Source organism: Xenopus tropicalis, chromosome 10 (assembly GCF_000004195.4).
Source record: "Xenopus tropicalis strain Nigerian chromosome 10, UCB_Xtro_10.0, whole genome shotgun sequence".
NCBI classification, from domain to species: Eukaryota; Metazoa; Chordata; class Amphibia; order Anura; family Pipidae; genus Xenopus; species Xenopus tropicalis.
Genome location: NC_030686.2, coordinates 43902961 through 43923043, shown reverse-complemented (window position 1 = coordinate 43923043; position 20083 = coordinate 43902961). Strand labels below are relative to the sequence as shown.

At 52.9% G+C, this 20083-nt stretch overlaps 2 protein-coding genes across 3 annotated transcripts in view; both read left to right on the top strand.

Annotated features, from left to right (window-relative positions):
* Positions 1 to 2254: 2254 nt before the first annotated feature.
* Positions 2255 to 17412, top strand: xylt2 (xylosyltransferase II). 2 transcript variants are annotated; one of them, NM_001006732.1, is given in 11 exon segments: positions 2255 to 2555; positions 8537 to 8954; positions 9034 to 9209; positions 9290 to 9492; positions 10820 to 10900; positions 10985 to 11201; positions 11480 to 11656; positions 12906 to 13168; positions 13265 to 13445; positions 15564 to 15897; positions 16266 to 17412. In NM_001006732.1, coding segments are annotated over 11 exon segments (2505 nt in total). In that variant the 5' UTR covers positions 2255 to 2423; the 3' UTR covers positions 16589 to 17412.
* A 1408-nt stretch (positions 17413 to 18820) lies between these two features.
* The window catches only part of LOC100495379, a 5099-nt gene continuing 3836 nt past the window's right edge, over positions 18821 to 20083 (top strand). Inside the window, exons 1-2 of the mRNA XM_002939564.5 lie at positions 18821 to 19496; positions 19889 to 19998. Coding sequence (XP_002939610.2) covers positions 19454 to 19496; positions 19889 to 19998 — 153 coding nt within the window. The 5' untranslated portion in view covers positions 18821 to 19453. The remainder of the gene's footprint in view (positions 19497 to 19888; positions 19999 to 20083) is intronic.

Below are 20083 nucleotides of genomic sequence, written 5' to 3'. Positions count from 1 at the left end.
AACTGAGAAAGTCCCGGTGCTACTTACACTAGTCCCTTGCCGGACCTTGCTCTTCTTAGAACGTGGCCCTGTTTGGGTTCCGCAGCCAGTGCATGGACTGCCCTGGGCTGCATGTCTCCATGTGACCTCCGTGCTGTAAGCAGTGATGGGAAAACCTCAGGAGAAGCCTGGAAATATAAGGCAGTATGTATCATGTGCACAGCCAGGGAAAAGCAGTGTATACATTTTATGTACAACAAGATATCTTATTATTATGGCTCGGCTTGCTATGTTGAATGCGTGAATATGGGGTGTATGTGAAAGGGAAGAATAGAAAGAAAGTTATGTGCTAGGGTTGCCTCCTGGCTTGTATTATACTTGATGCCAATGGTAATAAAATGCAAGAATGATAGTAGAGATAGCTGGATCTTAGGCTGATGTCCCACGGTGCGACTTAGTTGGCAGTAATAGATCTCGGTTGACTTTGAAAAACCAGTCTAGTGCCGGCCTTTCCACTGGTGACTGCCGTTGTTGCCGGTGGAAAGGCATTTCGGAGCAATTAATCACCCGCGGTTGCAGGGGATCTATCACGAACGTCTAAATCAGTTGCCCACGATTGATCTCTGCTATCGTGTGACTAACCACTTTAAAATGCCCTTCCACTGGCAACATCAGTTTTCCAAAGTCAAGTGAAGTTACCCGCAGAAGGAGACTTTGCACGACTTTGTAATACCAAAGCAATGCCATAGCCTTTCCACCTTTGGTTGGCGGTGGGAGGGCATTTTAGAGCAGTTAGTCGCCTGATAGTAGAGATCTATTGCAGGTGACTGAACTGCTCCATGGGTCCTAAGTCTAAATGCAGGGGTACACGGGGAGATTAGTCGCTCCACGACAAATCTGAGTTGTTTCGGGGGCGACTAATCTCCCCGCAATGCCATCCCACTGGCTAGAATGTAAATCGCCGGTGGGTTGGCATATGCATTGCTACGATGTCCCACAGTCGCCCAAAGTTGTCTTGAGAGGAAACTTCGGGCGACTGTGGGACATTGCAGCAACGCGTATGCCATCCCACCGGGATTCTAGCCGGTGGGATGGCATTGCGGGGAGTTTAGTTGCCCCCAAAACAACGCAGATTTGTCGTTGGGTGACTAATCTCCCCGTGTACCCCTGCCCAAACCCACGGAGCAGTTCAGTCGCCCGTTAGAGATTTCTGCTTTCGTAAGCGACAAACCGCTCCCAATTGGCTTTCCACAGGCAACAACAGGAGTTCAGAAAAGTCAGAAAGTCCAGTTGTTTAGGATTAAGACACACAGAGTTACTTAGTAGCAGCTACTTTTTCACGGCTACTAAACGCCAGGAAATCCCCTGCCATAGACAATACTGAGAATTGCCTTTGCTAAACACACATAGAGACAATTATCAGTAAATGATCAGCACTGTCTGTTTTAGTAGCCGTGACAAGTAGCTGCTACTAGTAGCTCCGTGTGTCTTCACCCTTAGGGCTCTGGCACAAGAGGGAGTTTAGTCGCCCGTGACAAATCTCCCTTGTTGCGGGCGACTAAACTCCCCGATATAACATCTCACCGGCAAAAATGTAAATCGTTAGTGGGATGGCATACGTGATGCGGTGATTTGCGGAATGGGATGTCATATCGGGGAGTTTAGTCGCCTGCAACAAGGGAGATTTGTCACGGGCGACTAAACTCCCTTGTGTGCCAGAGCCCTTAGAGCTGTGACACACGGAGCTACTTAGTAGCTGCTACTTGTCGTGGCTACTAAACACCAGAAAATCCCCTGCCATAGACAATACTGAGAATTGCCTCTGCTAAACACACATAGAGACAGTTATCAGTAAATGATCAGCATTGTCTGTTTTGTAGCAGTGACAAGTAGCTGCTACTAGTAGCTCGGTGTGTCTTCACCCTTAGATTTAAAACTACTAGATACCAGTTTCATTGCAATAACACGCAGTCGCACAATATCTAAGCGCGACTAAGTCTCCTGTGCCTTGAGCTTGGTTCCCTCATTGAGCCTGCAATAAGAATAAGCCTTATATTAACTCCTCCAATCTGACTGGTCCTCAATTACGGGAGCCTACCTGATTGGCTTTTCGGATTTGGGGTTTTTTCACTGCCGGACAGCGGAACGCCACATGGGTTTCCCCAAACATTCGTTACCGTGGTAACTATTTAGCCCCGCCCCACAGTCTGCGCTCGCCTCTGCACGCCGCTTACGCTTAGCGGGGTAACCCTGACACGTCACAGTGCCTGAGGCTATGGCGACCATTTTTGAGTCGGGTAGGAGAACTCACTGGCATTAAGGGAACGCAGGAAACTAAGGTGGTCTCCGAGGGCGTTTGTGGGGTGTGTACCCTCGGCCCACCTCCCGCTCACACAGGGGCTCACGGATAGCCAAGCCCGTATCCCTAGGGGGGCCCTGGGAGGATGGCGCCAAGCGTACGGGGACTGAAGCTCGGCCGCCGATACAAACTGTTAGCCGGAGCCGCGCTGGTACTGCTGCTCATACAGGGCCTGGCGGTGTGGAGCTTCAGCGGGCTGGAGGGGGACGGGAAGGAGGTACGTCTAGTGTGGGAGTGGGGCATGCGTGGGGTACGGGCGAGATACGGACTTGAGTGGGAGACAGGGGACTTATATGTGGGGCGTGTGTGGGAGACGGGGGGGCAATGAGTGGGGCGTGTGGGGGAGACGGGGGCAATGAGTGGGGCGTGTGGGGGAGACGGGGGGCAATGAGTGGGGCGTGTGGGGGAGACGGGGGGCAATGAGTGGGGCGTGTGGGGGAGACGGGGGCAATGAGTGGGGCGTGTGGGGGAGACGGGGGGCAATGAGTGGGGCGTGGGGGGAGACGGGGGGCAATGAGTGGGGCGTGTGGGGGAGACGGGGGGCAATGAGTGGGGCGTGTGGGGGAGACGGGGGCAATGAGTGGGGCGTGTGGGGGAGAACAGGGGGCAATGAGTGGGGCGTGTGGGGGACAGGGGGCAATGAGTGGGGCGTGTGGGGGACAGGGGGCAATGAAGTGGGGCGTGTGGGGGAGACAGGGGGCAATGAGTGGGGCGTGTGGGGACAGGGGGCAATGAGTGGGGCGTGTGGGGAGACGGGGGGCAATGAGTGGGGCGTTGTGGGGGACAGGGGGCAATGAGTGGGGCGTGTGGGGGAGACGGGGGGCAATGAGTGGGCGTGTGGGGGAGACGGGGGGCAATGAGTGGGGCGTGTGGGGGGAGACGGGGGGCAATGAGTGGGCGTGTGGGGGAGACGGGGGCGAATGAGTGGGGCGGTGTGGGGGGAGACGGGGGGCAATGAGTGGGGGCGTGTGGGGAGACGGGGGGCATGAGTGGGGCGTGTGGGGGAGACGGGGGGCAATGAGTGGGGCGTGTGGGGAGACGGGGGGCAATGAGTGGGGCGTGTGGGGGAGACGGGGGGCAATGGAGTGGGGCGTGTGGGGGAGACGGGGGGCAATGAGTGGGGCGTGTGGGGGAGACGGGGGGCAATGAGTGGGGCGTGTGGGGGAGACGGGGGGCAATGAGTGGGGCGTGTGGGGGAGACGGGGGGCAATGAGTGGGGCGTGTGGGGGAGACGGGGGGCAATGAGTGGGGCGTGTGGGGGAGACGGGGGGCAATGAGTGGGGCGTGTGGGGGAGACGGGGGGCAATGAGTGGGGCGTGTGGGGGAAGACGGGGGGCAATGAGTGGGCGTGTGGGGGAGACGGGGGGCAATGAGTGGGGCGTGTGGGGGAGACGGGGGGGCAATGAGTGGGGCGTGTGGGGGAGACGGGGGGCATGAGTGGGGCGTGTGGGGGAGACGGGGGGCAATGAGTGGGGCGTGTGGGGGAGACGGGGGGGCAATGAGTGGGGCGTGTGGGGGAGACGGGGCAATGAGTGGGGCGTGTGGGGGAGACGGGGGGCAATGAGTGGGGCGTGTGGGGGAGACGGGGGGCAATGAGTGGGGCGTGTGGGGGAGACGGGGGGCAATGAGTGGGGCGTGTGGGGAGACGGGGGGCAATGAGTGGGGCGTGTGGGGGAGACGGGGGGCAATGAGTGGGGCGTGTGGGGGAGACGGGGGCAATGAGTGGGGCGTGTGGGGACACGGGGGGCAATGAGTGGGGCGTGTGGGGGAGACGGGGGGCAATGAGTGGGGCGTGTGGGGGAGACGGGGGGCAATGAGTGGGGCGTGTGGGGGAGACGGGGGGCAATGAGTGGGGCGTGTGGGGGAGACGGGGGGCAATGAGTGGGGCGTGTGGGGGAGACGGGGGGCAATGAGTGGGGCGTGTGGGGGAGACGGGGGGCAATGAGTGGGGCGTGTGGGGGAGACGGGGGGCAATGAGTGGGGCGTGTGGGGGAGACGGGGGGCAATGAGTGGGGCGTGTGGGGGAGACGGGGGGCAATGAGTGGGGCGTGTGGGGGGACGGGGGGCAATGAGTGGGGCGTGTGGGGGGCAATGAGTGGGCGTGTGGGGGAGACGGGGGGCAATGAGTGGGGCGTGTGGGGGGCAATGAGTGGGGCGTGTGGGGGAGACGGGGGGCAATGAGTGGGGGAGACGGGGGGCAATGAGTGGGGCGTGTGGGGGAGACGGGGGCAATGAGTGGGGCGTGTGGGGGAGACGGGGGGCAATGAGTGGGGCGTGTGGGGGAGACGGGGGGCAATGAGTGGGGCGTGTGGGGGAGACGGGGGGCAATGAGTGGGGCGTGTGGGGGAGACGGGGGGCAATGAGTGGGGGCGTGTGGGGAGACGGGGGGCAATGAGTGGGGCGTGTGGGGGAGACGGGGGGCAATGAGTGGGGCGTGTGGGGGAGACGGGGGGCAATGAGTGGGGCGTGTGGGGGAGACGGGGGGCAATGAGTGGGGCGTGTGGGGGGCGGGGGGCATGAGTGGGGGCGTGTGGGGAGACGGGGGGCAATGAGTGGGGCGTGTGGGGAGCGGGGGCAATGAGTGGGGCGTGTGGGGGAGACGGGGGGCAATGAGTGGGGCGTGTGGGGGAGACGGGGGGCAATGAGTGGGGCGTGTGGGGGAGAACGGGGGGGCAATGAGTGGGGCGTGTGGGGGAGACGGGGGCAATGAGTGGGGCGTGTGGGGGAGACGGGGGGCAATGAGTGGGCGTGTGGGGGAGACGGGGGGCAATGAGTGGGGCGTGTGGGGGAGACGGGGGGGCAATGAGTGGGGCGTGGTGGGGGAGACGGGGGGGCAATGAGTGGGGCGTGTGGGGGAGACGGGGGGCAATGAGTGGGGCGTGTGGGGGAGACGGGGGGCAATGAGTGGGGCGTGTGGGGAGACGGGGGGCAATGAGTGGGGCGTGTGGGGGAGACGGGGGGCAATGAGTGGGGCGTGTGGGGAGACGGGGGGCAATGAGTGGGGGCGTGTGGGGGAGACGGGGGGCAATGAGTGGGGGCGTGTGGGGAGACGGGGGGCAATGAGTGGGGCGTGTGGGGGAGACGGGGGGCAATGAGTGGGGCGTGTGGGGGAGACGGGGGGCAATGAGTGGGGCGTGTGGGGGAGACGGGGGGCAATGAGTGGGGCGTGTGGGGGAGACGGGGGCAATGAGTGGGGCGTGTGGGGGAGACGGGGGGCAATGAGTGGGGCGTGTGGGGGAAGACGGGGGGCAATGAGTGGGGCGTGTGGGGGAGACGGGGGGCAATGAGTGGGGCGTGTGGGGGAGACGGGGGGCAATGAGTGGGGCGTGTGGGGGAGACGGGGGGCAATGAGTGGGGCGTGTGGGGGAGACGGGGGGCAATGAGTGGGGCGTGTGGGGGAGACGGGGGGCAATGAGTGGGGCGTGTGGGGGAGACGGGGGGCAATGAGTGGGGCGTGTGGGGGAGACGGGGGGCAATGAGTGGGGCGTGTGGGGGAGACGGGGGGCAATGAGTGGGGCGTGTGGGGGAGACGGGGGGCAATGAGTGGGGCGTGTGGGGGAGACGGGGGGCAATGAGTGGGGCGTGTGGGGGAGACGGGGGGGCAATGAGTGGGGCGTGTGGGGGAGACGGGGGGCAATGAGTGGGGCGTGTGGGGGAGGACGGGGGGCCAATGAGTGGGGCGTGTGGGGGAGACGGGGGGCAATGAGTGGGGCGTGTGGGGGAGACGGGGGGCAATGAGTGGGGCGTGTGGGGGAGACGGGGGGCAATGAGTGGGGCGTGTGGGGGAGACGGGGGGCAATGAGTGGGGCGTGTGGGGAGACGGGGGGCAATGAGTGGGGCGTGTGGGGGAGACGGGGGGCAATGAGTGGGGCGTGTGGGGAGACGGGGGGCAATGAGTGGGGCGTGTGGGGGAGACGGGGGCATGAGTGGGGCGTGTGGGGGAGACGGGGGGCAATGAGTGGGGCGTGTGGGGGGAGACGGGGGGCAATGAGTGGGGCGTGTGGAGGGGAGACGGGGGCAAGGGGCGTTGGGGGACGGGGGCAATGAGTGGGGCGTCGTGGGGGAGACGGGGGGCAATGAGTGGGGCCGTTGTGGGTGGAGACTGGGGGGCCAATGAGTTGGGGCCGTGTGGGGGAGAACGGGGGGCCAATGAGTGGGGCGTGTGGGGGAGACGGGGGGCAATGAGTGGGGCGTGTGGGGGGAGGACGGGGGGCAATGAGTTGGGGCGTCGTGGGGGAGACGGGAGGGCAATGAGTGGGGCGTGTGGGGGAGACGGGGCGGCAATGAGTGGGGCGTGTGGGGGAGACGGGGGGCAATGAGTGGGGCGTGTGGGGGAGACGGGGGGGCATGAGTGGGGCGTGTGGGCGGAGACGGGGGGGCAATGAGTGGGGGCGTGTGGGGGGAGACGGGGGGCAATGAGTGGGGCGTGTGGGGGGAGACGGGGGGCAATGAGTGGGCGTGTGGGGGAGACGGGGGGCAATGAGTGGGGGCGTGTGGGGGAGACGGGGGGCAATGAGTGGGGCGTGTGGGGGAGACGGGGGGGCAATGAGTGGGGCGTGTGGGGGAGACGGGGGGCAATGAGTGGGGCGTGTGGGGGAGACGGGGGGCAATGAGGGGGGTGGGGGAGACGGGGGCCAATGATGGGCGTGGGGGAGACGGGGGGCAATGAGTGGGGCGTGTGGGGGAGACGGGGGGCAATGAGTGGGGCGTGTGGGGGAGACGGGGGGCAATGAGTGGGGCGTGTGGGGGAGACGGGGGGCAATGAGTGGGGGCGTGGGGGGAAATATTGGGAGACGGGGGGCATTGAGTGGGGCGTGGGGGAAATATTGGGAGACAGGGGGCATTGAGTGGGGCGTGGGGGAAATATTGGGAGACAGGGGGCATTGAGTGGGGCGTGGGGGAAATATTGGGAGACAGGGGGCATTGAGTGGGGCGTGGGGGAAATATTGGGAGACAGAGGGCAATGAGTGGGGCGTGGGGGAAATATTGGGAGACAGAGGGCATTGAGTGGGGCGTGGGGGAAATATTGGGAGACAGAGGGCAATGAGTGGGGCGTGGGGGAAATATTGGGAGACAGAGGGCATTGAGTGGGGCGTGTGGGAAATACTGGGAGACAGAGGGCATTGAGTGGGGCGTGTGGGAAATACTGGGAGACAGAGGGCATTGAGTGGGGCGTGGGGGAAATACTGGGAGACAGAGGGCAATGAGTGGGGCGTGGGGGGAAATACTGGGAGACAGAGGGCAATGAGTGGGGCGTGGGGGAAATACTGGGAGACAGAGGGCAATGAGTGGGGCGTGGGGGAAATATTGGGAGACAGAGGGCAATGAGTGGGGCATGGGGGAAATATTGGGAGACAGAGGGCATTGAGTGGGGCATGGGGGAAATATTGGGAGACAGAGGGCAATGAGTGGGGCATGGGGGAAATATTGGGAGACAGAGGGCAATGAGTGGGGCATGGGGGAAATACTGGGAGACAGAGGGCATTGAGTGGGGCATGTGGGAAATACTGGGAGACAGAGGGCATTGAGTGGGGCATGGGGGAAAGAAAGGAGCATAATTAGGGTTAATTAAATAAATGGAAAATGAGAGTGGGAACATAAGCGGGAGTGGGGGAATGAATGGGATATGTGGGATAGAGGTGCCCATGAGAGGGATGCACTGAATCCAGGATTTGGTTCGGCCAAGACTCTGCCTTTTTGTGGCAGGATCCGGCTGAATCTAAATGCCTGGCTGAACTGAATCCTTGAATTCGTTTGAGTTTTGGACACGTGAATACGGAAGTAAAAAGAATTTTAAGCGCATGCTTCTGTTTAACCCTTCGGGAGCCTAGTTTGCCTATGATATAGGATTTGGGTTCTGTTTGATATTCGGCCTAATCTTTTATAAACAATTCAGGGATCAGCCAAACCCTAAAATAGTGGATTTGGTGCATCCCTACTTAGTACAGCCTTTAGGGTGGTTCTTATGTGTGTGTAGAAAACAAATGCAGATATGAAATCTCTCTCTTTAGATTACTGTAGGATATTTTGTCCCTAAACCTGTTTTTAGAAATATAGTATATTTTCCCTTATTAGGTAGTGGCAAGTAATAAATGGAAATCAGTCCGTATAGTAAGATTTGCTTGGTGGGCAAAAGAGCAAGGTGCAGGGTGGGGGCCATGTCTGTGGAGCTTACAGTCTACCAAGTTTTGATTGCAGAATTCCCTGCCAAGGGTAAATAGAAGCCCAGATAATGGAGAAGTTGCCAAGGACTCAGACAGTTCTGCAGGGAGTAGGTCGCAGAGATGGACGGTAAGACCAGAAAGAAGGAGCAGCGATGGGAGCAAGATAACAAGAAAGGCCACGGTAACCCGCAAACAGAGGCCGCCGGCCCACGTCTTCCATGGGAATTGGCACAATCTCACCCGAGAGGGGGACACGGGCAGTGTGGAGGGGGCACCTCACCAATCAGACCGTGGCTTCACTCCGAAGTGTGAGATCACAGGAAAGGATGCCCTCTCCGCTCTCGCCAGAGCTAGAACCCACCAGTGCCAGCAGGAGATCGCTAATGTGGTGTGCCTTCACCAGGCGGGAGAGCTTATGCCAAGAAATGTCCAACGGCAGTGCCAAACCACAGGTACTATTGCCACCTGAGAATCTATTGCAGCCCTGGGCTCAGTGGGGCACATTCACTAAGGTTGTTATATCTATTTCAGGAAAGGTTAACACAGGCTTAACATGGGAGGAGTCAGATGCGGTTGCTCCACCCCCTGAAAAGCCTTTACGTGTGTTGTATATGCTGGTCGTGCACGGCAGAGCTATACGGCAATTGAAACGTCTCATCAAGGCCATTTACCATCAAGATCACTTCTACTACATCCACGTGGATCAGGTATGGAGGCACTCAAGCTTTCCCATCATTTTCTTTCTCATTCTATTCATTCCAGTCATGACTGCTTTATGCCTTTACAGCGATCCAACTACCTTCACCGGGAAGTGGTCCGCCTGGCGCAGTCATATGAGAATATGCGAGTCACCCCATGGCGCATGGTGACCATATGGGGAGGAGCCAGCCTTCTGACCATGTATCTACGCAGCATGAAGGACCTGCTGGAGGTGCCCGACTGGCCTTGGGACTTCTTTATCAACTTGAGTGCCACCGACTACCCTACAAGGTAAGAGACTACTGTTCAAAACCTGGCCTACAAGGAGCCTTTACATTTTCTTTTGCCCCTTGTAATGCATCAAAAGTGCGCTGCTGGCATGGTAAAAAAAAGTCTGATTTGTGCCAGGCATGGAGGATTGTAGTGTGCACCGTTGCTCTGTGTCTGGCACAGGCAAGTTACTTTGGTTTTCTAACTGTTGAAATCTAATTGCTGATTGGTTGCCCTGGGTAACATCACCAGTAATGCTTCCCTCCACTTTTTATACAGCATGATAAATATACCCCTTAGGGTGAAGACACACGGAGCTACTAGTAGCAGCTACTTTTTGGGGCTACTAAATGCCAGAAAATCCCCTGCCATAGACAATACTGAGAATTGCCTTTGCTAAAACACACGAAGAGACAATTATCATTAAATGATCAGCATTGTCTATTTTAGTAGCCACCACAAGTAGCTGCTACTAGTAGCTCCGTGTGTCTTCACCCTTAGGGGCACATTTACTAATCCACGAACGTCCGAATGCGGTTTTTCCATAATGATCGGTAGTTTTTGCGAATTGTCGCGACTTTTTCGTCGCCGTCACGACTCTTTTGCGAATTTTCGCTACTTTTTTGTCGCAGTCGTGAAAAATTGGATTGGTTTTTCCGCCGTTTACAAGTGCTCAATACGAAAAAGTCACGACAATTCGCAAAAAAGTCGTGATGGCGTCGAAAAAGTCGCGACAATTCACGAAAAAGCCGCGATGGCTACGAAAAAAAACCGCAAAATTTTCGTTTCCAATCTGATTTTTTCCCATTCGGGATTCAGATTCGTGGATTAGTTAATGTGCCTCCTAGTGTCTTAATTTGGCCTTACGCATTCAGATTTAGTCTTCTTCCGACGAACGTTTGGATATCGGGATTTATATGCAGCAATATAAAACTAACATTAAGACTGAAATTGTAGGATAAAGTCCTAAAAATAACAAATTGGAGGATGTTGCGAACATTAAATAATTGGCAGACACCAATCGTACGAAAGTGACGATCTCCATTGTGAGAAAATTATCGGGACCATAATTCGGAGCCGACACGCAAAGCTATGTTTCATGCGATTTTATTGGTGCTTGTAGGCCAGCTTTAGGTTTACAGATAGGTTTACAGTTAATTTTCAGGGGGTTCAACTGGAAAAGATAGCCTTTTCTGTTTTGGTGCTGTTGAATTCAAGGTAATGCTTGTTCGCTACACTTCTATGTAGTGTAGGATGCACAGCTCCAAGGAAGCTATTGTTTATCAGGTATGTTTTCCTTGGGCAGTTTGCTAATCATTTGTGTTTGTGGTTTAACCCCCCCCCCCAGGACCAATGAGGAGCTGGTCCTTTTCCTGTCCAAACACCGACACAAGAACTTCCTCAAGTCCCACGGGCGTGACAATGCTCGGTGAGTAAAATGGGCACGGTGTGCCTCTGTTTTCTAAGTCCGTCTCCTTCCGACTTGGGTGATGGTGGTTTTCCTCTGTCTCAGTTTTATAAAGAAACAGGGCCTGGACCGCCTTTTTCACGAATGCGACTCCCACATGTGGCGCCTTGGAGAGCGGCAGATCCCGGAGGGAATCGTGGTGGATGGAGGCTCGGACTGGTTCGCCCTGACACGAAACTTTGTGGAATACGTCACCTACACAAAAGATATCTTGGTCTCCGAACTGCAACGCTTTTACAAGTACACCCTTCTGCCTGCTGAGGTGAGGATGTAGTGGAGTATGCCTTCGTGCAATTGCACTTGGTCTTTCTTTAAGGTCCTCATACACGGGCCGATCCGCTCGCATGGTGATGTCTGAGATTTCAGGCCAGATATCGGTCGGGCAGGCCCGTCGGTAGTCCCCATACACGGGCCGATTAGCTGCTGAATCGGTCTAAGGGACTGATATCGCCAGCTAGAATCGGCCCGTGTATGGGGACCTTTAGTTTGTATGTATGTAGGCAGCTTCCATTTCCTTACTGCAAGCTTCTCCCTTTTCAGTCCTTCTTCCACACGGTCTTGGAAAACAGTAAAGCCTGTGACTCTCTGGTGGATAACAACCTGCGAGTGACCAACTGGAACAGGAAGCTGGGCTGCCGCTGTCAGTATAAGCACATCGTGGACTGGTGCGGCTGTTCTCCCAACGACTTCAAACCGCAGGATGTGGTGCGCCTTCAGGTACCACGAAAGCACCCTAATGTCTTAAAGGGGTGTTTCACTTTTAAGTTACTATAGTTTATATAAATACCCTGCTGTGTAGCCCCGGGGGCAGCCATTCATACACTGGTACAGCTGGGGTGTTTGCTACAGAAACCCTACTATAGTTTATATAAATACCCCGCTGTGTAGCCCCGGGGCAGCCATTCCTGCACTGGTACAGCTGGGGTGTTTGCTACAGAAACCCTACTATAGTTTATATAAATACCCCGCTGTGTAGCCCCGGGGGTAGCCATTCCTGCACTGGTACAGCTGGGGTGTTTGCTACAGAAACCCTACTATAGTTTATATAAATACCCCGCTGTGTAGCCCCGGGGGCAGCCATTCCTGCACTGGTACAGCTGGGGTGTTTGCTACAGAAACCCTACTATAGTTTATATAAATACCCCTCTGTGTAGCCCCGGGGGCAGCCATTCCTGCACTGGTACAGCTGGGGTGTTTGCTACAGAAACCCTACTATAGTTTATATAAATACCCCGCTGTGTAGCCCCGGGGGCAGCCATTCCTGCACTGGTACAGCTGGGGTGTTTGCTACAGAAACCCTACTATAGTTTATATAAATACCCCGCTGTGTAGCCCCGGTGGCAGCCATTCCTGCACTGGTACAGCTGGGGTGTTTGCTACAGAAACCCTACTATAGTTTATATAAATACCCGCTGTGTAGCCCCGGGGGCAGCCATTCCTGCACTGGTACAGCTGGGGTGTTTGCTACAGAAACCCTACTATAGTTTATATAAATACCCTGCTGTGTAGCCCCGGGGGCAGCCGTTCCTGCACTGGTACAGCTGGGGTGTTTGCTACAGAAACCCTACTATAGTTTATATAAATACCCCGCTGTGTAGCCCCGGGGGCAGCCATTCCTGCACTGGTACAGCTGGGGTGTTTGCTACAGAAACCCTACTATAGTTTATATAAATACCCCGCTGTGTAGCCCCGGGGCAGCCGTTCCTGCACTGGTACAGCTTGGGTGTTTGCTACAGAAACCCTACTATAGTTTATATAAATACCCTGCTGTGTAGACCAAACTGAAAATAAAAAATGAAGACCAGCTGCAGATTGTCTCAGAATATCACCCTCCTACATCATTCTAAAAGTTAATTTGAAGGTGAACAACCCCTTCACTGCACATAATAATGTATAGTTTTTCTGTGGTTTGCTTTGGCAGTCTAATAAACTGTATCCTTGTTTCCATGTCTAAATGTTCTTTTAGCAGCTCTCCCGGCCTACGTTCTTTGCCCGGAAGTTTGAGTCGTCAGTGAATCAGGAGGTATTGGATATTTTGGATGCTCATCTGTTTGGGGAGCTCCCGTCAGAGACTCCTGGAATAAAGGGGTACTGGGAAAGCGTCTACGACAGCATTGATGGGCTTGGGGGGTTAAGTGATGTCACTATGACTGTGTACGCTGCGTTCACCCGTCTGGCGCTCCATGAACTACAGGGTTCCAAGAAGGAGACAAGGCAGCCATCTTGCTGGTGAGAAAGAAAAGACGGGGTAGAAAGGGGTCTGGGGATATGTAACAGATGCATCAAAAGGAGAGAAAGATGGAACGATGTCTTATTCCCGTACAGGTTTACTGCTTCCGGGTTGCCATCCAGTGTCGAGCTGTATTTTTACGACGACCATTTCCAAGGTTACCTTGTGAAGCAGGAGGTGCAGAGTGGGGAAACGCTGGAGATCTGGATGATGCCACAGGGCAGCCTGAAACTGTCAGAACAGGGCGAGGCTATAGGCCGCATACAGGGTCTTGAAGTGAGTAACTCCTTCTTACCTATGGAAAATCTTCTCTAGCTCTCGTCGTAATGTTAAAGGTCTAGTTCACCTTTTAATTTAACTTGAAGTTTACTAAGAAACTTTATAATTGGTCTTTCTTTTTACTTTTTTTTTATAGTTTTTAAAATATTTCCTGCTTCCTTCTAGCTTTCAAATTGGGGGTCACTGACTCCAGCAGCCAAAACTAATAGCTCTGTGAGGCTACAATTTTATTGGTATTGTTTCTTTTTACAAGTTATCTTTCTATTCGGGCCCTCTCCTGCTCATATTCCAGTCTCTCAAGGTTTACTACCAATTAAAGCCCCCTGTAAGCTGATAGTGTGCATAGAGGCCCCTAATAGCCAATCACAGCCCTTATTTGGCTCCTCCATGAACTTTTATGGTGCTTGTGTTGCTCCCCAAGTCTTTCTACACTTGACTGTGGCTCACGAGTAAGAAAGGTTGGGGACCCCTGCTCTCCATTATACTAAAAATGAATGTAAAGGTAAACAACCCCTTAAAGCCTGGCAAAGATGGGATGATATTGACTTGATCACTACCCAACATCTTGAGCTGGGCCAATAAAAGCTGCCATTTTCGTTCATCTGGACCAGCTCAACAGCTTATTGGCTCACGTATAGGGCACATCTAATGGCTTGCTGAACTGATATCTCAGTGAAAATCTGGCAGATATCTCTTGGGTTGAATTGGAAATCCTATTGGCCAAATTGCAGTTCTTTTCTGATGGGAGAAGTCTGTAGGCCCCCATTATGATCTCATTATACTGATTTGGCCGAGGGTGCTGGTTTGGTTAAGATATGCTCGTTTGGAGTCCTTGCTAACCTAAAGGTCCCCATACATGTTAAGATTCGCTCGCTTGGCGAGATCTTCACCCAATATCCCCACCTACGGGTGGGCGATATCGGGGAGCGTTTAGGCTAATTCGATCGTTTGGCGGCAATGGGGCAGTCGTTTCGGGGACCGCATCAACGAGCCGATGCGGTCCCCGATCCAACTTAATTTTCTAACCTGGTCGATCGAGATCTGGCCAATTTCAGATGATGTTGCCCCTGCTGGAGATAGGGCATTGTGTAAGAAACCCCTGATGTACTCTTTGGTGTTGCACAGTGTTAGTAGAACTAAGTGCAGACCAGCAGAATTTCCAGTCTTACTGCATATATATAGGTCAAGTGATCCATGCACAAATGTCGGCGCAGGAAGATGGCAGGAAGGTGTCGTGGTTATGATCTTGCAGATAAGGAGTCCTTGTTATATTCCATCAGGCCGAGTTGCATACGGGTGCGTAGGGGGAGGCCGGGAGTAGGGAGTATCATATTGACCTGGTTTTGTTTGCGTATTGGGGTAAGGCCACATTCCACGGAGAAAACTGGCTTTTGAAATACGGCACCTAGTAAGCAATGACCCGGGGCTTAAAGGTGATGTAAAGCCAAAAATAAAATGTTGCCTTAGAACAGAGTGTAACATCCCAGTATGCATTCATTATATATTGGTAATGGTTTTAACATTATTTGTAAATACAGTTTATCTTGAATGCAGTGTCTGACTTGTCCCTATTCTCTGCCCTGCTGGTTCTGGCTTTGGAAACAATGTAGTAGCTGATTAACAGACCTTTAAAGAATTCTGCTAGATTGTTTAAAGAGACAGACCCAGCAGAGGAGAAAGGGACAGACAAAACCACAATTGTATCGACCAATAAAATTAAAGCCTCTGAAATATTGTAATTACTGCATATTGTAATGTTTGCTTAGGTTTTAATTTTCTTCTACTAGGTAAAAAAGTGATTTATTTTGGGTTTACATCCCCTTTAACCATAATGTAAACCGGCATGTAGTTCGCCTGTAGGATTTTAGCTTTAAGCGAATTCCAAGCAGAGCTTATATATTACTAGTGTTGTGGCCGCTACCTTTACTGCCCCCTACAGGTGAAACAATATAGGAACGTTGCCGTAATGCACTTTCTCACAGGTTGATACTACGTCTGGCTCCAGTTACATGGCATAAGCCTTAGCTTCATGTTGGAGACCTTGTCCTATCGGCCTCTGATGTAACTGATCTCTCTGATTTTCTTGTATTATATTTCTTTTTTTCCCCTTTCCAGGTGGGCACAGAGTGGGACCCTAAAGAGAGGATCTTCCGTAATTTTGGAGGCCTGATCGGACCCTTCGATGAGCCGGTGGCGGTACAAAAGTGGTCCCGTGGGCTCAATCTGACAGTAACAGTTGTTTGGATTGATCCCACATACATTATCGCCGCCTCTTATGACATCATTGTGGATATGGATGCCGATTTCACACAGTACAAGCCTCCGCTGGCTCGCCCTTTGCGTCCTGGCTATTGGACTGTTCGGCTCTTGCGCTTCTGGGAATTATTGGCTGAGGTTCGCTTCCTAGTGGTACCGCTGACCGTGAGAAACAAGGAGCCGCTGCGGAAAGGTGAGGGTGGGAGGGGCCAGAATGCATTCAGTCTCCGAGGGGTAATTGTAAAGATGGAGGAAGGTGTTCGCTAACAGTGGGTGTGGGACATGCAGGGGTGTGGGACATGCTAGGATATTTAGCCTGCAGCTCAGCTATGGCTGAGCTACAGTTCCCAGTCCCATGGCTGTTGGGACTGGGAACTGTAGCTCCCAGTCCCAACAGCCATGGGACTGGGATTTTGGGAGTTATAGTTTAGCACAGCTAAAGCGTACAGATCAATGTCATTGCTGTAGAAAGAGATCAGAGCAGAGATATGGGGGAAGAAGGGTGTTGGGGGGGATATAAATGCTGATGCACTTCCTTACTTCATGTTCCTACGTTCCTAGGGGATAGATGGTTGCACGCAGGACCCCCAAAAGGGCAGTATATGGAGCAAAATTTCCAAGCTCTCGGCGGGATTTTGAACTTGCCCCCCCGAGTGGAGGCAGAACGAGAGGCTAAGGGCAAATCGGAGCTCCTCGGCAAAGAGCTAGAAGCGTGGACAGATGAAAGCTTAAGGAGCTTTTGGTCAGTCGGGGGCGTATGCACCAAGGATGCTTCCAAGTCCTGCCCCTCTCTTCCCGTATGCTCCGCCACACGCTGGAGCTCCATGTCCCCCGATCCAAAGTCAGAGCTGGGCCCTGTCACACACGATGGCCGCGTGAGGTAACACTTTCTGCAGGCAGAGAGCACGGACTTGGACAGATGGCGCCACTTAGACTGATGGGACACGGAGCCACTCATATCATGGCACACAATCACCTGGCCAGTCAGCTCCTTGTTTGTCTGCCCCGCTGGGAGTTGCTAGAATGTAATAATCTACTCTCCAGAGAACAAGATGGAAGCCTTACTCTGCCTCATAGCCACGCCCAGCGCCGACGTTGTACCCCAAATGCACACAATTCTGTTACGTGTGGTCCCCTCTGTCTTTCCATTTCATCCCCGTTTGCCAAACGTGTTTTTAACGGTAGGGACGTTTCCGCTGCTACAAGAACAAACAACCAAATACTACATGGGGGTGTGGTTTGTATGGTGTGGGGCTCGTCGTCGTTAAAGGAGCCCCGACTTAAATTACCCTGGTGGGGCTGGTTCCCCCCCAGGGAGTGATCCGTTTGACCTCTGTTATTTCATATTCGATTGTGTAACCACTTGTGGCCCACTATTACGACGCTTCCGGTGAAGTAAGAGATCACTGTGGATTCAAATGCTGAAATCACAACCACTATGGCAACACCACTGTGGTTTTGTGCAGTTGCTTCCCCAGCACAGGCTGGTTCCAGACTCTCACAAAGGGATTAAGCTACTTTGTTTACTGGGGAGGTCCGCTGCTAGGGCGAATGGTACGGGACATACAAGAACCAAATGTAGCCTGTGTATTGCAGCCTCCTGTGTGCCAGGCAGCTGGGAAGCACAGGGCACAATGATGCACTTTAAGTTTATTTTGTTTCCTTGAGTGACATTGGTCTTAATAAATGGGTTATTGTAACCACTAAAGTGTGTTGGTTCTGATGATGGGCGGCATAGGCTTAAAGGTTAACTTTTAGTATGTCGTAAAAAGGCCAATTCTAAGCAAATTTTCAATTGGTCTTCATTATTTATAGTTTATAATTTTTGAATTATTTGCCTCCTTATGACTTTTTGCTTTCAAATGGGGGTCACAGCCTCAGCAGGCTACAGTTTTATAGTTATTGTTACTTATCCGGAAACCCGTTATCCAGAAAACTCCAAATTATGGAAAGCCCATCTCCCATAGACTCCATTTTAATCAAATAATTCAGAATTTTAAAACTGATTTCCTTTTTCTCTGTAAAAATAAAATAGTGTCTTGTAATTGATCCCAACTAAGATATAATTACCCCTTATTGGGGGCAGAACAGCCCTATTGGGTTTATTTAATGGTTAAATGATTCCCTTTTCTCTGTAATAATAAAACAGTACCTGTACTTGATCCCAACTAAGATATAATTACCCCTTATTGGGGGCAGAACAGCCCTATTGGGTTTATTTAATGGTTAAATGATTCCCTTTTCTCTGTAATAATAAAACAGTACCTGTACTTGATCCCAACTAAGATATAATTACCCCTTATTGGGGCAGAACAGCCCTATTGGGTTTATTTCATGGTTAAATGATTCCCTTTTCTCTGTAATAATAAAACAGTACCTGTACTTGATCCCAACTAAGATATAATTACCCCTTATTGGGGGCAGAACAGCCCTATTGGGTTTATTTAATGGTTAAATGATTCCCTTTTCTCTGTAATAATAAAACAGTACCTGTACTTGATCCCAACTAAGATATAATTACCCCTTATTGGGGGCAGAACAGCCCTATTGGGTTTATTTAATGTTTAAATGATTCCCTTTTCTCTGTAATAATAAAACAGTACCTGTACTTGATCCCAACTAAGATATAATTACCCCTTATTGGGGGCAGAACAGCCCTATTGGGTTTATTTAATGGTTAAATGATTCCCCTTTCTCTGTAATAATAAAACAGTACCTGTACTTGATCCCAACTAAGATGTAATTACCCCTTATTGGGGCAGAACAGCCCTATTGGGTTTATTTAATGGTTAAATGATTCCCTTTTCTCTGTAATAATAAAACAGTACCTGTACTTGATCCCAACTAAGATATATTAATCCTTGTTGGAACCAAAACAATCCTATTGGGTCTAATTACTGTTTAAATATTTTTTTCAGTAGACTAAAGGTAGGAGATCTGAATTACGGAAAGATCCCCAGGTCCCAAGCATTCTGGATAACAGGTCCCATACCTGTACCATCATTGTTAGAAACCTAACTTGTGCCATGGTTTGGAGTAGGCTACACCTATGGAGGCTTTGAGCAGTGGGGGGACTGGAGTGGGGGGGGGGGGGGGGGTGACAGGGGAATAAATAAGGGAGGCTGTGGTCAGTGAAGTAGATTGGGTTTGGGGATATGACCAACTTAACTAGAAGGTACTGGACCTCACAGCAAGGCCATTTGAGGTGCCCTTAGATTTCATAAAAATGGCCCCCCCATACCAGGGCAGTGCTTAGTGGTTAAGGGGCCGGGGCAGAACTATATTCCATGCTCGCTGTTTAGAGGAGACTTTGTTCTGCTGCTGCTGCGGCTCCAGTCTCCCAGACAATTTATAACCCAAAGACGCACAGGTAAGTTCTGATCTCTCACCTTTATTACGGCTAGCCCCGCCCCTGCCCCATCTGAAGTGCCCAACCCCAAACCAGTTTTATCCAGCTGATTACACACACACACACCTCTTATAATAAATGACGCTCAGCCAATTATTGGGACCCGTGCCCAGGGGTGCTAGTACTGGGAAGGGTTGTTTATGGGCACCACGTGCTCTACCCCATGGATTTGCTAGGAGGTTATAGATTATCAATGCAGCCAATGGGAGTAAGGACGGGCAGACTGCTAGCCAATTAGGCATGGAGTGGGTGTGCCAGGCTGTGGATATTTAAACAGACAGTTACTGTATGATCTGCACATTGGCACGTCTGCCTGCTGTTAGTGAGGAGCTGGGATATAATGTCGGACTCTGATATCCTGTCCCCGGCGCTGCTCACTGCAGGTCAGTACCCGGACACTGAGATCTGCCCCCTCCGGTTATATGTGTTTGTCTTGCAGGCTCTCCCTTGTGTGTAAAAGTTCCCTACTATATGCCCCTGGGTGACACCACCTCCTTGCATGGGTTTCTGGGAGAAAGTGCCCACAGTTAAGGTGCCCCTGGGTGACAGTAGCTCTTCTTTAGGTTTCTCTTACATAGTTAAATAGGGTTGAAAAAGGACCAGAGTCCATCAAGTTCAACCCTTTCTCTTGGTGATACCATGTTTATGTGACAGCCTCTGAATGACACTACTACACGGGGGGGCGCTTTCTGTGGGGTACAGCACCATGCTATGAGGGTGTCACTTTAATAGGGTAAGAACCTCTGGTTAATGCCTTTCTGTTCCCTGTGTGTAGGGGTTGCGTGTAGCATGCTGCTTCTGCTCATCCTATTGGTTTTACTGTTCCTGTATCGCAGACACCCCCAACTGTGGCAACAGCTCTGCTCAAAAACAAGCCAGAACCCTGTAAGTATAAGCACTCTGATTGGTAGCGCTGGCTCTGTAGGGGTTTGTTTGCTTTAGATTCTTGTGCTTTGCTCTCTCTATTGCT